The sequence below is a fragment of the Barbus barbus genome (assembly GCF_936440315.1).
Source record: "Barbus barbus genome assembly, chromosome: 18".
Lineage (NCBI taxonomy): Eukaryota > Metazoa > Chordata > Actinopteri > Cypriniformes > Cyprinidae > Barbus > Barbus barbus.
In genome coordinates, this window is record NC_136746.1 from 15,207,577 (window position 1) to 15,228,741 (window position 21,165).

At 36.7% G+C, this 21,165-nt stretch overlaps 3 protein-coding genes across 3 annotated transcripts; 1 reads left to right on the top strand and 2 right to left on the bottom strand.

Moving 5' to 3' along the window:
* Positions 1 to 340: 340 nt before the first annotated feature.
* LOC306884106 (E3 ubiquitin-protein ligase TRIM62-like) lies at positions 341 to 3,260 on the bottom strand. Its single transcript, XM_079439790.1, has 6 exons — positions 2,647 to 3,260; positions 2,269 to 2,361; positions 1,903 to 2,136; positions 1,788 to 1,810; positions 1,445 to 1,578; positions 341 to 1,343 (listed from the first exon to the last, which is right to left on the bottom strand). Exons 1-6 carry the CDS (start codon positions 3,229 to 3,231, stop codon positions 757 to 759), a joined length of 1,656 nt encoding a protein of 551 aa, XP_079295916.1. The 5' UTR covers positions 3,232 to 3,260; the 3' UTR covers positions 341 to 756.
* An 827-nt stretch (positions 3,261 to 4,087) lies between these two features.
* On the top strand, positions 4,088 to 18,863 carry LOC306883836 (DNA replication ATP-dependent helicase/nuclease DNA2-like). Its single transcript, XM_079439326.1, has 24 exons — positions 4,088 to 4,447; positions 4,572 to 4,619; positions 7,845 to 8,761; positions 9,032 to 9,205; positions 9,304 to 9,487; positions 10,222 to 10,370; positions 10,538 to 10,669; positions 10,762 to 10,990; positions 11,065 to 11,182; positions 11,743 to 11,899; positions 12,001 to 12,192; positions 12,500 to 12,730; positions 12,834 to 12,950; positions 13,052 to 13,161; positions 13,314 to 13,423; positions 13,602 to 13,823; positions 14,415 to 14,608; positions 14,752 to 14,841; positions 16,450 to 16,657; positions 16,768 to 16,857; positions 16,940 to 17,122; positions 17,276 to 17,422; positions 17,572 to 17,657; positions 18,244 to 18,863. Exons 1-23 carry the CDS (start codon positions 4,418 to 4,420, stop codon positions 17,623 to 17,625), a joined length of 4,086 nt encoding a protein of 1,361 aa, XP_079295452.1. The 5' UTR covers positions 4,088 to 4,417; the 3' UTR covers positions 17,626 to 17,657; positions 18,244 to 18,863.
* LOC306883837 (phenazine biosynthesis-like domain-containing protein) lies at positions 17,919 to 20,244 on the bottom strand. The gene is made up of 9 exons (XM_079439327.1): positions 20,103 to 20,244; positions 19,879 to 19,972; positions 19,578 to 19,676; positions 19,385 to 19,494; positions 19,256 to 19,285; positions 19,088 to 19,176; positions 18,650 to 18,825; positions 18,466 to 18,528; positions 17,919 to 18,278 (listed from the first exon to the last, which is right to left on the bottom strand). Exons 1-9 carry the CDS (start codon positions 20,184 to 20,186, stop codon positions 18,166 to 18,168), a joined length of 858 nt encoding a protein of 285 aa, XP_079295453.1. The 5' UTR covers positions 20,187 to 20,244; the 3' UTR covers positions 17,919 to 18,165.
* Between the last annotated feature and the right edge of the window lie 921 nt (positions 20,245 to 21,165).

The window sequence follows — 21,165 nt, forward strand, 5'->3', positions numbered from 1 at the left end:
CTACAGCAGACAAAGCAGTCAGTACTCTTGTGTCCGTGTCTTTAGAGAGTGTCCATATCACATTCACAGAGCACTGGCAGGAGGCCCATCTTAGTTTAAGGTGGACTACAACTTTGTCAAGAAGTGCTTTCTATCTTCTAAAGCTGGATAAACTTGGGTTTTCTGGACAAAATACACAACTAATCTATAATTTATAGCCTAATTATATCTTTGCGCATGTCTATCTTGCAGTTATTTGACAGTTTGAATTTAAATTTAATTTTGAAATTTAGAATTTAGCAGGTGCCTAGATAAAGGGATAGTTCAGTCAAAAATGAAAATTCACATTCAAAACCTGTATCACTTTCTTAAAAGAACAGTTTTTATTCATAGAATGAAAGTCAATGAAAGCCGACTTGTATGGACAAAACAAAAAAAATAATGACAAAATTTTAATTATTGATGATGCAATTTTTAAGGTGAACTATGCTTTTTAAATAAAAAGGGCAAAGTGGTTCATTACATTTAATTGGAGTTAATTTGTCAAAAATGTTGTAACCTCTATGTTGCACCTCTTTCTCACTTTTCAGTTTTAAAACACCCAGAGCACAATGCGTTATTTGCTACATTGAGGTAGAAATTACAAAATAGAATTAAAGTATTAAATCATATATATTTCTTGTGATACTAACTACACCAAACTCAATCATATAAAATAGACATACAATAGAATGATTCATCTATTATTTAAGCACTGTAACTGGGAAATTTATGGATTCACACAATTTGTGAGGGGCTTTGAGGAATATTTTTGTTTCTTAGATGTACAATGGCAAGAGGCTGACTATTTTGGCCATTTATGTCAATACAAGGATTGAAGATGGGATAAACTGGGACAGAAAATTCAACACAGAATGAGTGGAGCAAAGCCAGCGTATCGCCATCATAGAAAGACACATTCCCTTTCTGGATATCTACCCAAACTCCAAGTTTTTGTATGGTTTTCCTTACTGCCAGTGGCTTTTCATTTGAGTCCTGACAAATGAGATATTTTCCATTACCATGATAGATGTAGCAGAATGCATTGTTAAAGTCACCATTGCAATGCTCTGAATCCTGATCTCCAGTAGCTGACCCATATGACAGGCCAATCAACCAGTAGGGTTTCTTCCAGACAGCCACTTCCCAGTAATGGGAGCTGCTGGAGAATCTCTCCTTGGCCCGGACACTGTACTGAGAGTTGTTGTTTGTTTTCTGCTTCCTCTCTGGGGTTGGTTTCTTACTCCAGTGTACCTCCAGCCTGTCTGCTGACACATCCAACTCAGGGTGTGCTGTTTCTGGGTCTAAACTTATTGCTCTGAGACCTGCAGGTGGAAAAATGTTATATGTTACATTATAAGGTAGGATTATTGTTAAGTCTATGTACGTCTAAGTATGTCATTGTGCATTGAAACATCACACTTACTAGACCACAGCCGCTGAGTGTTCTGAAGGACAACTTCATCTAAGTTATCAACCAGCTGTTCAACAGTCTTCATCTTGTCTAGGGTGCTGTACTCTTGCTCTATCACAGACACAAGTGGCAATTCCACCTGGGAACTAGAGCGATGATGCAGGCTTCTATTAAATATTTATTCTGGTACTAATTTCTCATGGCATAGTAGAGGAAAAAAAAACACTTTTAAAAATTAGAAAAAATTAATTAATTGGAAAACTGAAATCCCCATAACATACAGTGTTATGTTATGTTTATAAAATATTTAGTTTCTCATAAAGTGCAATTTCAAGAAAATGCAGAAAGAACTCACCGTAGTCCATGTTTTTTGAAATGCTGTAAAAGCAATTTTGTTTTATGTTAGTGACAAAATACAGATGAAAAATAAAAAAGGAAAATGTGCACAAAAATAAACTTATAATACACACCTGGAGAAATTTGACATCATTCTCTTCCTCGAGGAGAGTTTGGCTTGCTCTTAGGGCAGCATTAATATCTTTAACATGACACTTTAGTGACTCATTCCTCCATCTTAGCCACTTGTTGGTGTAAATCTCTTCTGTTTCTAGAATGGCCAACATCAGCTTCTGATCCTCCTCAATGTGGGCTTTTATCTGGCTGTATTTCTCAACTATTCTGACTCTATATGCTTCTGCATTTTTCTGCAAACCACCACAAGATGTCAAAAAAATTCAAAGCCTGGTGAACTTACAAGCTATCAGAAAACACAGCATATCAGAACACCTCTTGCTGCAATAAATTCAATAGTATATGACTCATATTGAAATACCCACCGACACCTCTGAAAATGGCTCCAAATCTTGCAAAGCAGACTTAGCTAAATTCTTCCTTTGTAGAAGAAGTGATTTGTTGGTCTCCAACACCTTCTAAAAACAAGATATGTGTCCATAAGTTCTCAATACACTGTTACTTTCCACAAAATTTTAGACATAATAATGGCCCATGAAGTAATTTGACAGTATTTATCTTAAAAAATTTCAATTTTTTGTTTTTTGTCCAGATCTATTAATTTATTTTTAAAAATCAAAATTAATTACCTGAATACATATCTTCAATAGATTGTGGATACTTATATCACTACTAGACCAATCTATCAAAATAATGTTGTTCACTCAAATTATCTGAAATTTAATTAATTAAATCTATCCTACCTTGAACTCTGTGCATGCCTCTTGCAGCGTAACAGCTTGATGGTTTTTGTGTGTACCAACTGCAATGCACAGACAGCACACAGCAATCTGGTCCTCCTGACAGAAGAGTTTCAGCTCATCCCCATGCTCATTACACTTAAAGGAAAACAAGTCTTCAGTTACTTTGATGATAGAGTGCCCTCTTAAAGCCTCTCTCTGCTGGTGCAGGAGGGTGTGAACAGAGCACAGAGAGGCATCGCAGGTGAGGCAGCTCTTCACAGCCACCTCAGTCTTCCCAATGCACTGATCACACATGATAATAGAAGGTGACATTTGAGATGATTCTTCTAGCAAAGGTGTTCTTGCAAAGGCATCCTGGACTTTCCTTTGAAGATCCGAGTTGATCTCAAGCTCGAGGTCAGGAGGAAGGAGGATTTGACATTCCGGACAGAACAGTGGCCCTTCTCTAGATGTTTTTGGGTCATCCATGTTCCAGACCACTTGGATGCAGGTTTGACAGAAGTTGTGCCCACATGGAAGGTGTACAGGGTCTGTGAAAGGCTCTACACAAACAGGACATTTTAGTTCTTCTTCTCTAGCATCCATGTCAGCAGACTTTCTACTGTCTGTGTGTGGGGGCTCTGCATGAATATTTCAAAGATGAGGTTCATGTTTCATGCCATTATGTTAAAAGTGTATTCAGTTACAATAAACTTTGCATGTCTTCTAATACAACACTATATAAAATATTTCAAACCAACTATGACATGCAGTGATATTCAAATCCATCCGTGTTTATTCAAGTCTAATCTCAAATATGGAAGAAAACCACACCAAAAAGCACACAAATACCTTTATTGCTAAGTTAAAAAAAAAGTGTAACATGTAATTTTGATATAAATTCAATTTTCTCCTTCCTTTCATGTTTATTTGTGTATATTTCACATTTAGGCCATTCATTTCATATCAGTATTTCTGCTATTGTAATTTATGTATAGCTCTGTGTACTGTATATTTAAACAGTCCAGTATATAAATGCACATTTTCTGGTTTGGATTACAATATGCATCACATATCGTTGTCATGTATTAATGAGAATCATCTGTAAACCACTTGAAAGCAAAACTATATAATTATTATACCTAATATGTATTTTGTTCATAGCAACTTAAACAAACATAAACAATTGTTTGAAACGTACATAGCAAAACGTGCTTACCATGTTGACATTCAAAAATGCGTTGTCTTGGTAACTACAAACTTCTTTTCTATTAGACAGAAAACAACGATATAATGGACAGTTTGTCTTTTAATTATATGACATGAGGCTAACGGAGTGCTAATAATAAACGAGCAGATTTGTTTTCAAACTGTGTAACAGCTACAAATTCGAGCATTAATCTCTCTGACGCTAGGGGGCAGTGTATGGATAATGGCGACGTAAATGCAGCAGATAAAAAACAAAGAGGAAATGTTTGCTTTGATGTGATGTTCACTGACTGCACGCGGGAATTTTGAGATCGCAGTGTTTACTTTGCATGGATGCAGCAAGAGTTGTTTATGCTAGAAATCTGCTATTTTTTAATCTTCTATGAAAGCATATGTGAGAACCGTTTGGATGACTGGAGAATATCTGCTTCTGGACTCATTTGAGCCGTGAAAGCGGTGGCTATCTTTATATGCAGTTGTCACAGTGCTGTGAGGGGTTTTTAAGTTTTGATATTGATATAAGTTAGGGGTTTATGTTATTGGATTCTCCGGCTATTATTAATTTATTTACTTACGGTCCACGATGATTAAGTGTAAATCCAGAAAATCTTCCGTAAGTAACTTAACTTATTTGATATTCATCTCTGATGCTTTGATATTCATCCTCATCTTACAATGAAGGTGTAAATGTTATCAGCTGTGAAAGTGTACTAACTAACTCCTGGTTGTTGTTGTAGATGGTCACTGGAGTTCAGTCAAATATTTCTGCCTTTTTTGTCTCAAAGGTAAGATAAGACAGTGAACTCTTCAAGTTGCTCTTAAAGGGATAGTTCACCTAAAATGTTTGTCGTCATATACTCACCTTTATTTATTTATATATACATATATGTATATATATATATATATATATATATATATATATATATATATATTAGTGCCTTGCGAAAGTATTCATACCCTTAATTTTTTTCACGTTTTATGTTGCTGCCTTATGTGAAACTGCTTTAAATTACTTTTTTCCACATCAATCTACACTCCATACACTATAATGGTAAAGCAAAAAAAAGGAGGTTTTAATATCTTTGCAAATGTATTATTAAAAATAAAAACTTAAATTATTCCATTGCATAAGTACTCATACCCTTATTTGGGACAGTTGGAATTTAGCTCAGGAGCATTCATATTGTTTGTAGGTGTTACTAGACTTTGAGTGAAGGTAACCTGTGGCAAATTCAATTGAATGGATATGATTTGGAAAGGCACACACATCTTAATAAAAGGTGAGGTGGGGGGGGAGTAATTTAAGAAGGGAAAGGGAAGTGGTGTGTGGCCAAGTAAATTTGTGCTCTGCATTTAACCCATCCAAGTGCACACACACAGTAGTGAACATACACCCGGAGCAGTGGGCAGCCATTGCTGCGGCGCCCGGGAAGCAGTTGGGGGTTCAGTGCCTTGCTCAAGGGTCTCACCTCAGTCGTGGTATTGAGGGTGGAAGAGAGTGTTGGTTATTCACTCCCCCACCTACAATCCCTGCCGGACCTGAGACTTGAACCCACGACCTTCGGGTTACAAGTCCAACTCTCTATCCATTAGGCCACGACTGCCCCTATTTAAAGCAGTTTAACATAAGGCAGCAACATAAAACGTGAAAAAAAATTAAGGGGTATGAATGCTTTCGCAAGGCTCTATATATTATTAGTCCACCAGATAGGCTCGGACCACACAAACGTCTATATATATACTATATCTTGTGGCAGAAAGTTACAGTTTTCAACTAAATTAGCAGTCTATGGAAGCCATGCAATAAAAGAATAAAATAAAGGTAAATTTGAGTTAGGGATGTTCACATTCATTTATTTCTCCTAATCGACAGCCGACGCTCGTTAACCGATTATTAACCATTAACCGACAAGATTATTTTAAATTAGAATTTAATTAAATTAGAAAGGATAAGTGTCTGTGACCCGTTAAAAATACAAAACATTTGTTTTCCGGGGATTAATTTTACATGCACAAAAGGCAGCAAACAACAGAACAGGAGGATTCACATGGTCATATATCACATTTCTGCGAGCGGAGAATATATAGGCTATATATAAAATGAATAAATTGGCCTATACGAGAAATATATCTTTACTTAAGAAATTAAGAAAAAGAAAGAAAAAACTGCAACAAGTATGCAGAGTTTTGGTTCATTTTTGTGCTGCGCAAAAGGAAACGGCAGAAAGCAGCATCCTATTTTTCTTTAGGGCTATTTTACAAAAGCACAAAGATTTGTTTGTATTGTGAATGTACACAAATAAAAGCAAACCTTTTCCAATTCCCATTATCTTTATGACTAAAAGGAGTAGTTGCTTCCTGTTAGAAGGAAAAAATTAAAATGAGTTGAGCTTTGCTACCTTGACAATAATGCAGCCTGTTCATTATCATAATAAAATACAGTCAGTCAAGCATATGGGAAAAAAAACCCTGCTCAGTTTAAATATGTAGAAAAATCTATGCCATTAAGCGGTATCACCGTACCGCCTTGATGTTATGCAAAACATTTTGTTTTACGTGGATATTGAAACGGCAGTGAAGTAGGCTACATAAATAATATTTTGGCATTCAAATACATCGCGAATATGGAAACATTTGATTTTGTCGAATGAGAGACACAACGTTGGTTTCAGTGTCGTTTATATAGCTATAGCTTCTTATATTTTTAATTCTTGTTCTTTTCTAAATACTGTTAAATTGAAACGATTTGTTGTGGATTGAGTGGAATAAAATAACCTAGCTGTGTTTACAGTGTTTATTATAATGTTTGTAAACATTTTGTGTTGGCATCAGGCCTATTTCTGAATGAAATAATAAAATGCGACTTTTTTTTCTCTAAAAAACTAAAAATTTATACGCGTAGCATTTTTTAACCATGCAGCATAAGAAATTAGGCCTACTGAAAAAAGAAAAAAAAACGTTTAACTGATTGTAATAATCGGTCAAAATTCTTACGGTCGGTTAACTGTTTAAAATGAGCATCCCTAATTTGAGTTCATATTTCAAAATTCTGACCTTATTCTCATAATTCCAAGACCTGATATCTCACAATTCTGATAAGGAAAAAAACTCGTCATTCTCTCTTTTCCCACCTGAGAATCATGAGTTTATATCCTGACTTCTGTTTTTTTTCCTCAGAATTGACAAACTTACTATTGTTGAGTTAAATCGAGTTATAAAGTCAGAACTTGGAGATATAAACTTGCATTTGTGAGAAAAAAGTCAGAATTGTGAGAGAAAATAAATGTTAATAGTAATAGGTTTAAATAATATTTCATGCTGTAACTGTAGGGCTAATACAGTACGTCCCCTATGAACTGCATATGTGAATTTTACGTAGACCTATTGTTTAAATCAAATTTATGCTTTTAAAGTAGAGTAATCATAGCAGTTTTCATCCATTGTCTGTTTAAACGTCTGTTTAGCTTCAAATGGCATCTTTAATGATAGTATTCTATAAGAATGGTTTGCATGCTGATTCTGACATCCAGAGATACAAAAATATTTTTTTCTCTTATTCCATGAGTTTTATCCGTTTCCCTTCACTTGTTACCAGTGTTTTTCTACCACCACTATGCGCACGCAGCTGCAAGTGACCTAACTAACAGCTACTCCAAATTGGTCTATTGTCCCAAACATTTATGATTGTATGACCTGTAATATGCATTTTATTTTTCAAATAATGAAAGTAAATGGGGTCTGAGGATGTCATTTAAAATTTAATTAGATTTTTTTTTAAAAGGCACCCACGTTTTCGTTAAATTAATTTTTTATGTAGTTACTCTTGATCCTTATATTAAATTATGTTGTTCAATAAAAGTCTTTGGAACCTTCTTAATTTTTTGTCTTTTTAAAATTCAATTTAAAAAGTAATCAATACCTTGCATGTTAAAGTAATGGCCACCCACTCTTATGTTAAAAATAAGGTTGACATCACAGCTCACACCATAACATAATTTTTGTTTTATCAGGTTTCACCAAAGTCACCTAAAAAAATTGCATCTGGGATTACAAGATTCCCCGGTTTATTGAAGACTGGTTTTGTGGAGGCTAAAAATGTCCCCTGCTCTCCAGCCCCTTCTGTTGTTCCAGAGACGCCTGACAGTCTGAGGAGCGAGAACTCTTCAGACACTTCATATGAGAACCGCTCACCTGTCTCCCGTGGCCTACATACTAAAGGTGTCAGGGGTAAACCTAGCCTGATGGCACGTAAGCTGATGCAGCCACAGAAAAACAGCAGTCCAGAGCCAGAGGAAGCTTTTGAGCTTAAGAATGGCCTAAGTCACTCTGGCTCTGTGAAGAGGTTGTTGCACAGCTCAGAGAACATCCAGAGTGCCAAACGGTCCAGGACCATGCAAGTTCAGAAACTACCTGATTGTGACGCAAGCTCTCCAGGGGCCTATCGAAATGCATTTTCGAAGAGTCCTGAGAAAAAAATTAAAGCAGAGTCTGTCAGTTTTGAGAGTAGCCGATTGGCAACTGGGTCTTGTGTGAAAATGAATGGAAAAACAAATGGTTTCTCAAAACTCTCAAAAAAATCCTCTAAACATCTGAGCTTTAGTACAAGCGAAAAAGAAAATTCACTTGGTGTAAACCTGAAGCCGGACATGGGTACAGTTTCTGGAACAAACGTCCTTGACCTTGTGATGTCATATAGTTCATGGGTACAACATGGATCTACTGAAGACAAAGAGTCTTTTCTCAGCTGTCCAATAACTAAGAAGAAACCCTTGAGAAGTGCTGATCTTCAAGCGAAAGACAAAATTGCTGATGGAAAAACTTTGCCAGTCCCATTTGAAGGTGATTTTACTGATCTGATAGACGATTGGTTTGATGATGGCATGGAGCAAAAATCGGAGGTGCCAAAACCCAAAAAGTTCAGTCATGAGTATGAATGTTTTATTCATTCTATTTATGTGCACATAAGTGAGCTTTAGTAATATTTGATAGTATGGTGATTTTTTTTGTGTATTAAAACCAGTATTATTTATATAATATTATAGATTTTATTAATATTTTGAATTTGCGTTTATTTTTATGTTTCTGCATGAACATATTTTTATATTTCTATATAAATATTATGTTTCAGCTTCTTTTCTTTAATAGATTTAGTTTGTTAACAATAATCCTGCTTAAAACTGGCTTCTTTGAATTTTAGAAAAAGCAAATGTATACCAGAGCATGTTATACTGGCCTCTGGTGTTCATAACCGATACTGGGTACTGGATGTACGGGATATCACCTCATCACGATGTTGCACGGAGAAGCACTTAATCATCACCTGCTCCAAGACGACACAGTCCAGAGAGACCTGTATTCTCAAAGATGGCTGGTACAAAATGTTACTTGGCATATGAAAAAGACTTATGAGAGAGTTGTTTCTTTCTGATTGTCTTCTTGTTTTTGAACTTTCCAACCTTTTTTCTAAAGGGAGAGTACTCCGGTTGCTGTTGGGGACGTCATTCACTTGGAAGGGAGGTGTGTTTCTGGCTTGTGGACGATTGATAGAAACTCTGGTTTCTTGGTTCTGCTGCCTGACCTGTTGATATCGGGGACCAGCATTGCCAACAGTATTCGCTGCATGAGGCGAGGGGTGCTGGGAGAGATGTTTAAGGTGTGGAAATTTAATGTTGTGCCTCAAACATAAGCATATGCACTGTCGTTCAAAGTTTTTGGTGTCAGTAATTTTTTTAATTTATTTATTCAATTGGTCAAAAATGACAGTAAAGACATGTATAATGTCTTTCTTGAACTTTCTTTTCATCAAAGAATACTGGGGAAAAAAATACTATGTTTCAACAAAAATATTAAGTTTACGTTGATCATTGATGATAATAAGAAATGTTTGTTGAGCACCAAGAAAGTGCTGAAAATTCAGCTTCGCTGTCAAAGAAATACATTACACTTTAAAATATATTCAAATAGAAAATGGTTATTTTAAAATGTACCAGTATTTCACAGTATAGGTGTTTTCACAGTATTTTTGAAATAAATGCAGCCTTGGTGAGCATAAGATAAAAAAAAACTTACCGACCAAACTTTTGAGTAGTAATATATTATAATGCACAGTATGGAAAATTAATATTCATTCTGAGATTTGCTTGATTATATTTAACAGTGTTAATGAGAGTGCACAATTATCGATATCAAATATCATTATCCAGTAGCTATCAAATGCAGAATGATCATACAGTGTATACTGCTCATATTAATGTTTTCAATAGCGGAGAACATTTAGCATTTATGTCCTTCCCTTAATTGATGATGCAAACCTTTCTGTGCTTTTAATTGTTCTTCTTTCAAAAATGTAGTGCTTAAAATGAAACAGTTTGTGTGATTTTTAAACAGGCTTTTGATGGTGGATCTAAGCAGATGTTAAATGGTACCATAGTTCATGACATCTTCCAAAAAGCAGCCATGTCCTCAGATTTTTCCCTAGAGAGGATACGGACATTTGCTGCAGAGGCACTAAGAAACCCAAACTACCTCGGACAAATGTAAGAGCTATCTCCATCTTTAGAGAGCTGTACTGTCTTTATAAACTATGTTTTTACATAGTTTTCTAGTTTTCTTAAACCTCCAATACAGTGTTTGACGACAGAAGTAAAGATCTCTGTTATGTGTCTTAAAAGGACTGTGCTTGTCTTTTACTTACTTTATTTAGGTATGGTCTAAAGCTGACCCAGGCTGACATGAAACAGGAAGTAGAAGAATATCTTCCCTCTTTATCTGAGTGGTCTAAACACTACCTCCACACTTCACCACAGGCTGGACAAAAGCAGCTCACTCTCAAACTGTGAGTGTATTTATTTAAAGAAGATTGAGAACATGGTGGGTTCGGTTTTAATACTATGAATAAATGTGGTTTGTGTGGTTATTTACCATCAGCCCTAGTGATGGGGCTCTGAGCAAGCAAGATGCCACCTGTAGCGTTACAGTCACAGATTTTGCCGACATCGAGGAGAACATCTGGTGTCCACGTTTTGGCCTGAAGGGGAAGATAGATGTCACAGCTGGAGTTAGGATTCATCGGAGAGGCAGAAAGCCCACAGAGAGGATTGTGCCATTGGAGCTGAAAACCGGCAAGGAGTCCAACTCCATTGAACATCGCAGTCAGGTACAAAACGCACATATTAAAAATATGACTATTTATGTCACTACTGAATATTGCTTATTATTTGACTTTTTTAGGTTATTCTGTACACTTTGATGAGCTCAGCTAGACGTTGCGATCCAGAGGCAGGCTTCCTTGTCTACTTGAAGACTGGCAGTCTACATCCTGTTGTGGGCAACCACATGGACAGGAGAGGTTGGTTTGCTTTGGTCTTTTTAAATGTATAGTTCACCAAAAAGAAATTCTGTCATTTGCGCACCCTTAAGTCATTCAGTTCATATATAAGTTGAGCTATTTTAATGGAACCTGAGAGACTTCTGTCCTCAAAGCACAATGCTCATTGTTTAAAAGCGATTAAAAGCCTAAACTAAATCTGCTCAGGATCAGAAGACTTGGATCACGCTGCTTGATCTTCACATGGATTACTTTTGTGGATGTCATATGGATGTCTTTCTGAACAGTTTGATGCATGACACTTTTGAAGTAGTTGACTGCAGAGAGACCGAAATCAAAAATATCTTCGCTTGCGTGTCAAAAATGAATGCAATGGGCTTATGGGTTGGGAGTGTCATGAGAGTGAGTAATGACAGAATTTACATTGTTGGGTGAAACTATCGCTTTGAATCATGTAGTTTAAAAACAAATGTTGCAAACAAGAGCCAATTGACTTAGTCATAACGGAGTAATATTGAAATCTAAGAGAGGCTTACATCCGTCTTATGACTGTACTGATTAATATTTTTTTTCTATCACAGAGCTGATTAAAATCAGAAACTCATTGGCCCATCACATCGGAAATAACCTTATTAAGGTGGATGAAAGAAGTCAAATGGCCCCATTGCCTGCCATTGTATCTGACCAGCAGACATGCAAGTACTGTCCTCAGAAAAGGAACTGTGCAGTTTACAACAGGTACTGTTTTTTTCTCTCTTCATGCATCATCTTCCATGACAACTTCAAACAGAGTTTTGTGATTTCATTGAGCTTCAGCTGAAATGCACCATTTTGTATAGAGCTGTAGAGAGAGATCCTGTGGAGAACTTTTATGAAGATCCACAGGCCTTTGTGCAGTCGGAGAGCGAGCACCTCAGCCATGTGCACCTCCAGTACTTCAGCCACTGGCTGCTGCTTTGCACGCTGGAGGCTCTCACCATGGAGAACAAAGGAGGTCGACGCAATATCTGGCTTCAGACTGCCCAGCAGAGGTGGGTGTTTTATAAAATATGACTTTTACTGTAAATTGTGTTATTCACCCATCATTTACTCACCCCTCATGTCATTCCAAACCCATTCCGAAGACTTTTGTTCAACTTTGAAACACAAATGAAATGTTTCACCAAAAATAGACACGCAATTTTTATATGAATTTTGAAGAGACATGTTTACTTTGTATTATATGTAAAAAGCCCTAAATAAATAAAAGATTAACAGTGTTTGTTTGAATTAATTGAATGCTTTTGGCCTTAATGAATGTCTCTGTTGCATCACTGTTCTTATGTTGTTCATTCACAGGGAGAAAAGTGGTGGCTGCTTGGGTAACATGCAGTTAGCTGGAGATGTCAGCGTCCTGTCTGATGGTGTATATAAGCACAACTTTGTGAGGAAGGAGGGCGATCAGACTCTCACTGGGCTGATAGTGGGCGACAGGATTGTGGTCAGTGATCAGGACTCTGTGCTTATAGGCCTTGCCACAGGATATGTCACAGAAATAACTGTCAGTGGAGTGACTTGCTCTTTGGACAAGTAAGTCTCTTGCAGATGCTTTTCATAATGCTGTTTAATATTACTGAATCTGAAATGTTCAAGGTTACATCAAAGCTTAATTCCACATTCATATCATTTCTAGAAACCTTTTTAAGTATTCCTCAAACACAGTTTTCCGACTGGACCAGGATGAAGGTGTAGGCGGTCTTGGCACCCATTTAGGAAACCTGTCTATGTTAATGGAAAACACTCCAACCAGGTCTGATCATAATTTTCTTTTTGTTCCTTTGACTTTAAATGTCTCACTGATAGTGTTTTTTGTTCTATAGTCAAAGCTATAAAATGTATATTTTTCTACAGTGAAAGACTGAGGGAGTTGGTTGTGGAATTCAGGCCTCCCCAGTTCATTGACAGCCTCAGCAGTGTTTTGCCACGAGACGCCAAGGACACTGTAGCCAACATTCTGAAAGGTGTGTTCAAACGCTGCCTTCTCCTGATAACATTGAACCATAATCTCACTCTTTCTGCAGTGAGATGCTTTAAAACATGCCCTTGATGTGTTCTTTGAATAACAGAACTTCTCTGTTCCTACTTGATGAGTTTTAATCATGTTGCTTTTTAGGACTCAACAAACCCCAGAAACAAGCCATGAAAAAAGTGCTACTATCCAAAGATTACACGCTTATCGTGGGAATGCCAGGTACTGGGAAAACTACCACCATCTGTACGCTGGTAAGAAAAAATGAATTTTGAAAACCAGTTGAGTTTTAGGACAACTGTATTCAGTTTCTTGTCATAATTTTGTTTGCATTATCTTTCTGACCTGTGGAGTGAAATTGTTTTTGCTACTGTTTTCTATATACAAAGGAATATTAATCTGACATTTATTTTACACTTCCTTGTTTTACAGGTGCGTATACTCCATGCTTGTGGCTTCAGTGTACTTCTGACTAGCTACACCCACTCTGCTGTGGACAACATCCTCCTGAAACTAAAGAGGTTTAAGATTGGCTTCTTGCGACTGGGTCGTTCTCAAAAAGTACACCATGACATCCTGCCCTTCACAGAGGACTCATGTCGGGCCAAAGGCATCCAAACACTAGAAGAGCTTGAACAACTGTATAACAAAGAAGTAAGATATATTAAAATACTTAATCATATAAAATAATTAAAATAAAAAAAAATGCACTGTTATTCAAAAGTTTTGAGTCTTTAATGCTTTTTGAAAGAAGTTTCTTATGCTCACCAAGGCTGCATATATTTAATCAAAAATAAACCTGTACAAAAAAATACAGAAAAACAGTAATATTGTGAAATATTGTTACAATTAAAAAATTTTTTTTATTTTTTTTATTTTTTTTTTATTGTAATGTATTTTATAATGTTTTTCAGCAGTCATTAGTGCAGTCTTCAGTGTCACGTGATCTATCAGAAGTAATTCCAATATGCTGATTTGGTGTTTAAGAATCATTTCTTATTATTAATGTTAAAATATTGTCCTGCTTAATATCCAAGTTCAAAAGAACAACATTTATTTGGAATTTTTTGGTTACAGAAATCTTTACTGTCCCTTTTGAACATAAAACTTTTGATTTCTTTCTAACCCCAAACTTTTGAACTGTAACGAATATGACATGTAGTTGATAATGTTCAAACTCTGATTGATTGCTCTACATTTAAAAATCCAAATAGTTTTGTAAAGCTTACCCCATTGTCTTTGTAGCTGATTGTGGCCACCACCTGTATGGGTGTAAAGCACCCAATATTCAGCCGTAGACGCTTTGACTTCTGCATCGTGGATGAGGCATCTCAGATCAGTCAGCCTGTATGTTTGGGTCCGCTGTTCTACGCCCAGCGCTTTGTCCTGGTGGGAGACCACCAACAACTTCCTCCGATTGTACAGAATGCTGAAGCCAGGTAGTACACTTCTGTACTCATTCAGAACTTTTTGAAAGATTGTCATGTTGAGCCGCTGGATACAGCAGTTACACTATCACGATATTATTACACTTCATCCCATAAAGTTGTTTTATTTCTCCATTGTTCTAATTTTTACTCAGAACACTGGGCATGGATGAGAGTTTGTTCAAACGTCTGGAGCACCATAGTGATGCAGTTGTTCAGCTGAATGTGCAGTACCGAATGAACAGGTGGGAGTTACACCAGTCAGACATTCAGACTAAGATATATGCGATCGTTAAATGGAAATAAATAAACAATATATGTGTAATTTGATAGAATGAGTTTAAAAATTTAGACTAAATCTTTAAAGGGATAGGGATTTACCCAAAAATGAAAATTCTGTCAATAATTACTCATCCTCATGTCGTTCCAAACCCGTAAGACCTTCGCTATTTGGAATACAAATTAAGATATTTTTAATGAAATCCAAGAGCTTTCTGACCCTCCGTAGACAGCAATGCAAGTACCATGTTCAAGGTCCTGAAAGATAGTAAGGACATTGTTACAATAGTCCATGTGACATCAGTGGTTCCACTGTAGTTTTATGAAGCTGTTAGAATATCTTTTGTGAGTAAAGAAAACAAAAATAACAACTTTATTCAACAATTTCTTCTCTTGTGTGTCAGACTTTGACACAAGTTCATAACACTACCACAATGCATGCGTGTGCATTCCTCTAATTAAAAACAAGCTGCAGCGCATCCACGTTCTACATCAGTATGCCAGCTCCTGCATCAGCAGCACATGCATGCGTGGTACTCTTTGTGAATGTGCGGTGGAGACTGACATGGAAGAGAAGAATAGTTGAATGAAGTCATTATTGTTTTCTTTGCACACAAAGTATTTTCGTAGCTTCATAAAATTGCAGTTGAACCACTGATGTCATATGGACAATTTCATTGATGTCCTTCCGATCCTTGAACGTGGTAGTGGCGTTGCCATCTATGCAGGGTCAGAAAGCTCTCAGATTTCATCAGAAATAACTTATCTTTGTGTTCCGAAAATTAACAAAGGTCTTACAGGTTTGGAACAAGTGTGCCACACTAGTCCTCAAAAGTGAAGCCATTGCATCTCGATCGCCCCCAGGTGGCTGGTCCCAGTACAGGTCATAAAGCCTGCCATCTCCGTGTAATCTAATGGGACATGAGACAAACTAAATTAAATTTCACTTCAAATATTTTGTTTTCAATCATGGTTTTTGTCATTTGATGTCGATTTTATCACACTGATGTAAGTTCAGGTGTTCGTTTTTTAAATCAGTTTGGTTTTAGTTAGTTATGTGATGCTATATAAACGGGAGTGTGACTTCATGATTGACAGCTCAGGACTTTTTCGGGATCTTCAGGAATAGATTGGAGTTGTATTTACCTTATTTCAACACACGCCTCTTATATGGCAATAAGCAGACAAAAATTGGAGCAGTCAGGCTAATTTAAAAAAAGAGTCAGAGGCGTTTGCTTGTGATCGACTCAGTTGGAGTGTGGGCGGGACGCACCTCCACTTCGCTCACTACTGCGCAGACTCTGGTCCCAGATAAGCGCAATATGGCCGCGCCCTATTGGGACGATGGCGGCTTCACTTTTCTTCAATGGAAGTGAGTGAAGGTGCGTCGTCCATCTTTTTTTACAGTCTATGGTTTGGAACGATGTTAATTTTTGGGTGAACTATTCTTTTAATATTAAATTTCCACTAAATGGGCATTAAAAACTCATGTGGAATACTAATAGGTGATTTTTAAGAATATTCACAAGCAGCAGTTCCAGCTCTTACTACAATTGCCATTTTCCGTCCTGCAGTGCGATCATGTCCCTGAGCAATGCTCTGATGTATGAGGGCCGACTGGTGTGTGGCTCTGAGAGGACGGCAAGCGCAGTGCTGCAGCTGCCCGGTAGAGCTCAAGTTGAGAAGGAGCTGGACCTGTTTGTGTGTCAGCCGCAGTATAGCGCTTGGGTCCAGGCTGCACTGGAGCCCAATATTCCTGTCTGTTTCCTGGACACCTCTGAGGTCAGTCTGACTTCCTTTTTTTCCTAGTCTTCATCTCATTTTACCTGTTATAGAATTCTAAATTTGTTTTTCATTTTCATTTTATCATTATGTACTGTACCTCTCTTCAGGTTCCCGCCCCTGAGACTGTGGAGAAAAGTGGTATCAGCAACCACACGGAAGCCATATTGGTACAAGCCCTTGTGACTCTGCTCCTCAAGGTCCGAACATACCATTTGTTGTGAAACACACAACCCCCCCCCGAAGTACTTAAAATTATGTTTAATTTTAAATGTGTTGTAGGCTGGATGCAGAGCGTCTGATATTGGGGTCATTGCTCCATATCGACAACAGCTTAAAGCCATCTCCAGTCTGCTGCAGAGAGATGCCTTTAAAGCTCTGGAGGTCAACACTGTGGACAAATACCAAGGACGTGACAAGAGCGTCATCATTGTGTCCTTTGTTCGAAGCAACCCTGAAGGCAATGTAAGTAGCCTTCCCCCCTGAATTTAAACAAACTACCTATTTAACATTTAAGCCAATTAACTGTTCATTGCAGTGATCGAGTATATGATACAATACATGGGCCATTATGTGCTCGATTATTTAACTATTCTCATGTGTAAAATCATTTTACAGCTGGGTGAGTTGCTCCAAGACTGGCGCAGGCTGAATGTGGCCATCACTAGAGCCAAACACAAGCTTCTCATGCTGGGCTCAGTGCCCACCCTTCACCGGTATGCACCGCTAGAGAAACTTCTCTGCCATCTTCAAAAGGAAGATATGATATCCTTTACAGCTGTGTTTATGTATGAGAATCTTATTGCAGGTTCATTCAGTGACGTTTTTCACTCTCACTTGAAATTAGTCAATAATTAACTTTTTTTTTGTTTTTGTGAAACAGAGTTTTTGAAATTCTCCTTAATTTAAGTCACATCTTCCAGCTGCCTGCTGCTGCTCATGAGGCACTACCCAGAATCCACCTGTGAAAGAAACAAAAACCTCTTCTGATCCATATAGTGTACGTCAAAGTTAATACTGTGAAACAATTACTTGGAAAAAAATAGAAGTGAAATGGCATACGTAAGCTTCAGATAACTATAGACACCTTTTATTTTGTTTTAATAATGGATGTGAAGTTTAATAATAAATCAGTGCTGACAGGCCCTAGTACATAATTACTCACAAGTTTCTTTGCCCAATTAATTCCTACCTCAAGTTGCATTTTTTTTAAATCTTTTACAGTTTTATCCATAGTGTACACAGTGTTTTGTGTGTGTGCGTTTTGTTTATATATAAGAATTTTTTTAAATTTATACTTTTTTGTTTAATAAAGATTGCAACAAATGTTACATTCTCTGACCTTTTTCCCCACCTAAAACTGTTGACGAATTAAAAGATATAATACATAGAAAAAGAGTTTGCAGGTCCGCGAATTTGGATTTATTAAATGGCATATAACTTGCACCTACACATTAATATAAGGAAAATTTAAATGCACTTGATTTCCATCAAAACCACAAGTTTGTCTAGATTTTAAGAGTTCCTTGAAGAATGATCTGCGCCTGACCAATGATGTCCACTCTACCATCATTTCTTATCTCCAGCTTTAGCTCGCCTCCTCGACTGGAGCACTGGTAAGCTGCAAAAACAAATATTGTGTTGATGGAATGCTTTATTCTGAGCCAAGAGCCTTTGTTCATGTAATCAGAACTTGGATTACTCATCCTTAAACATTTGCTTTTAAACTTGTTTATGTTAACTTCTCTTTTAATGTGGATTCTGTGTGTATGATGACATCATGCAGTGAAGGATAAGGAGGCCTTTACCCAACATTTTCTTTTTCTTCAGCTTTTCAGACCAGTAGCCAGCAAGGACTGTATGTGCAGACCCTTTTAGAAATGAAGTTGTATTATGATGCTTTGATTGCCAGTGAGAATTGATTACTCTGCATGTAAATGGTTTGAGTTTGCATGATAGACATTTCAAACTGCTTTTAAATGTTCTTCTCACCAGTGACTGGATCTTCAGGGACCCCAACCCATGGGGCAAAGACACGGGAGTAAAAGTCATATCCAGACTGAGTACTCTCTGCTCCTTTCAGTGTAATGATAAGACTGTTAATCTTACCAGTGGTTTCATCTCTCAGAAGAGACTCTGCCTCTGGCCTCAAAGACACAAGTTCAGACCTGCCAACAATTAGGAGTTGAAAAACCAAAAACCATTGTAAATAGGTAGTATATGGATAATTATTTTTTTTTTCTCTGACTGAATGTTGCTCTAAAAGTTTTTAAAAATATACTTCACATACAATTTGCAATAGATCATTAATTTTTCTTTGCAAAACTGTTTTCCTATTGCCCATAAACACGTTGCCATAATCAATAGAATTTTCTTGTAATTTTTTTTTAGAAATGAAAAGAAAAGAAGAGAAAATCCAGCAGTAACTACCTGTCGCATGTGTCAGCAAGACGAACCATCAGGTTCTTTATGGTTGGACTGTAACACACATCCTGAATGGGTAAGTCTCCAACAGCAGCCTACAAATGAAAAATAAATAGACTAGTTTCTACTTGTGTCATACTAAAAACAGAATTAGCACCTGGCTGGTAGTGTTACCTTTAAAAGTTCCTTGATTTCATGTTGGTCCTGCAAATATATCATACAAAACTCAATAAATTCAGACCACTACTTGATTAATCATGAGAGGCTATAGAAGAAATGGTCCTTGTTGTCTTTTGGTCATACCTGGGGGTTTGGTTTGTTTAAAGGAAAGTCCATTATTAGAGATTCTTCATGCTGGCGCACATATAGCTCCCCACTCATCGTCTCAAACACCAGCACAGGGTTGACATTTTCTGTGTGATGATATTGTGCTTTTAGAATAGTCACAGTCCGTTGTCTTTGGTTAAATATTAATGTAAGAACAAGTGATTCTTACTTTTCAGGTAAAAGAGCACTGCTGCTGAAGCCAGTGTTGCGTGTCCACATAGTGGATATTCACTTTTGGGAGTAAACCAGCGTAATCCAAACCTTACACCTTTTAAAATATAACAAGTCATTTTACAGCAAAGCATAAGGTTTTATATATATATATATATATATATATACATATATATATATATACATACATACATATATAAAATCAGCCTAAAAGAAAGAAATGGCTTTCCACCAAGTCGAACCATTGTAGATACCAAAAAGCACTTGTAAGTACTAAAGCAGACATATGTTAATCAGACCTGAAGAAAAATCCATATTCCGTTTTATGATGAAAGCAGTCTCTGATAAATTCATCTCAGCAGCAATGCTCTGATAAAGATCATCTCGTAGCTCCTAAATGTATTACAGAAAACGTTTTATTATATTGCAAAGTGCCAACACATTTAGATTTTACTTCCACGAATAACTAATCTATACACTATGAAGATAACATATGGAAGACTGTCTTGTGCAGTGTACTTACATTCTCTATGAGACATACTGCAGCAGGATTACCTTTAAAAGGCACATTGGTAAAAGCATCAACAGTAAATACTGGAATTTCCATTTTTTACAGTTCTTCAGCTCTAGGGATTTTTCTTGCACCTTTAGTATTTTTAGAGCGGTATTTGAAATCAAGTTAGACTTTGACCCTAATGATATAACAGCTCACTTTAAAGGTACAGACTCAAGATTTCAAAATGTCTTTTCAGACAGACCTTGTACTGATGTGATCTGTAAAATAGAGTTGGTGAGTAGAAGAGATGATAATGCTAATGCTATATATACAGTTAGGTCTATATATATTTGGACACTGGCACAATTTTAATAATTTCAGCTCTGTATGCCACCAGAATAGAATTAAAAATAAAGCAATCAAGATGAAATTGAAGTGCAGACTTTAAGCTTTAATTCAAGGGGTTAAACAAAAATATAACATAATATGCTTAGGAATTTCAACAATTTTTATACACATAAAATGCATACAATAAATATAATAAAAAAAAAAATAGTATTTAATATTTTGTTGAGAATCCTTTGCAGGCAATGACTGCCTTAATTCTGAAACTCGTGTACATCACCAAAGATTAGGTTTGCTCCTTTGTGATGCTTTGCCAGGCCTTTACCGCAGCTGACTTCGGTTGTTTGTTGGTGGGTCTTTCTGCCATTAGTTTTGTCTTCAGCAAGTGAAATGCATGCTCAATCGGGTTGAAATCAGGAGATCGCCTTGGCTAAACTCCTGGGCCCGTATTCATGAAGAATTTTAATGCAAAAAGTAGCTCCTAGTGACAAAATTCTAAGAAAATTCTTAGAAATGTGGGCGTTTACTCTTAAAATGAAAGAAAAATCCTAGTAAAGAAAAAAGTAATTCAGAAAGCATCTTAACCCTTAAAAGAGGTCTTAAGGTCAAACTTGTTAGGAGTATGGACGAGGACTTTTAAGGGGCTTAAGAGTTTCTTTAACAGCGGAGAAAATGGACGAAAATGAAGAGGGAGAAGAAATGTGTTGCACACAATGCATGACAGTGAGTTAATAAGACACTACAC

Coding starts and splice junctions, on each gene's coding strand:
- LOC306883837 (XM_079439327.1), bottom strand. CDS start 20,186: ATGGAAATTCCAGTATTTACTGTTGATGCTTTTACCAATGTGCCTTTT. Junction 19,677..19,878: donor GAATATGGATTTTTCTTCAG/GTCTGATTAACA, acceptor ATATTTTAAAAG/GTGTAAGGTTTGGATTACGC. Junction 19,495..19,577: donor AGTGCTCTTTTACCTGAAAA/GTAAGAATCACT, acceptor ATCATCACACAG/AAAATGTCAACCCTGTGCTG.
- LOC306884106 (XM_079439790.1), bottom strand. CDS start 3,231: ATGGATGCTAGAGAAGAAGAACTAAAATGTCCTGTTTGTGTAGAGCCT. Junction 1,811..1,902: donor ATGATGTCAAATTTCTCCAG/GTGTGTATTATA, acceptor TTGCTTTTACAG/CATTTCAAAAAACATGGACT. Junction 1,344..1,444: donor CACTCAGCGGCTGTGGTCTA/GTAAGTGTGATG, acceptor TTCCACCTGCAG/GTCTCAGAGCAATAAGTTTA.
- LOC306883836 (XM_079439326.1), top strand. CDS start 4,418: ATGATTAAGTGTAAATCCAGAAAATCTTCC. Junction 11,183..11,742: donor CAACCACATGGACAGGAGAG/GTTGGTTTGCTT, acceptor TTTCTATCACAG/AGCTGATTAAAATCAGAAAC. Junction 13,824..14,414: donor AACAACTGTATAACAAAGAA/GTAAGATATATT, acceptor TTGTCTTTGTAG/CTGATTGTGGCCACCACCTG.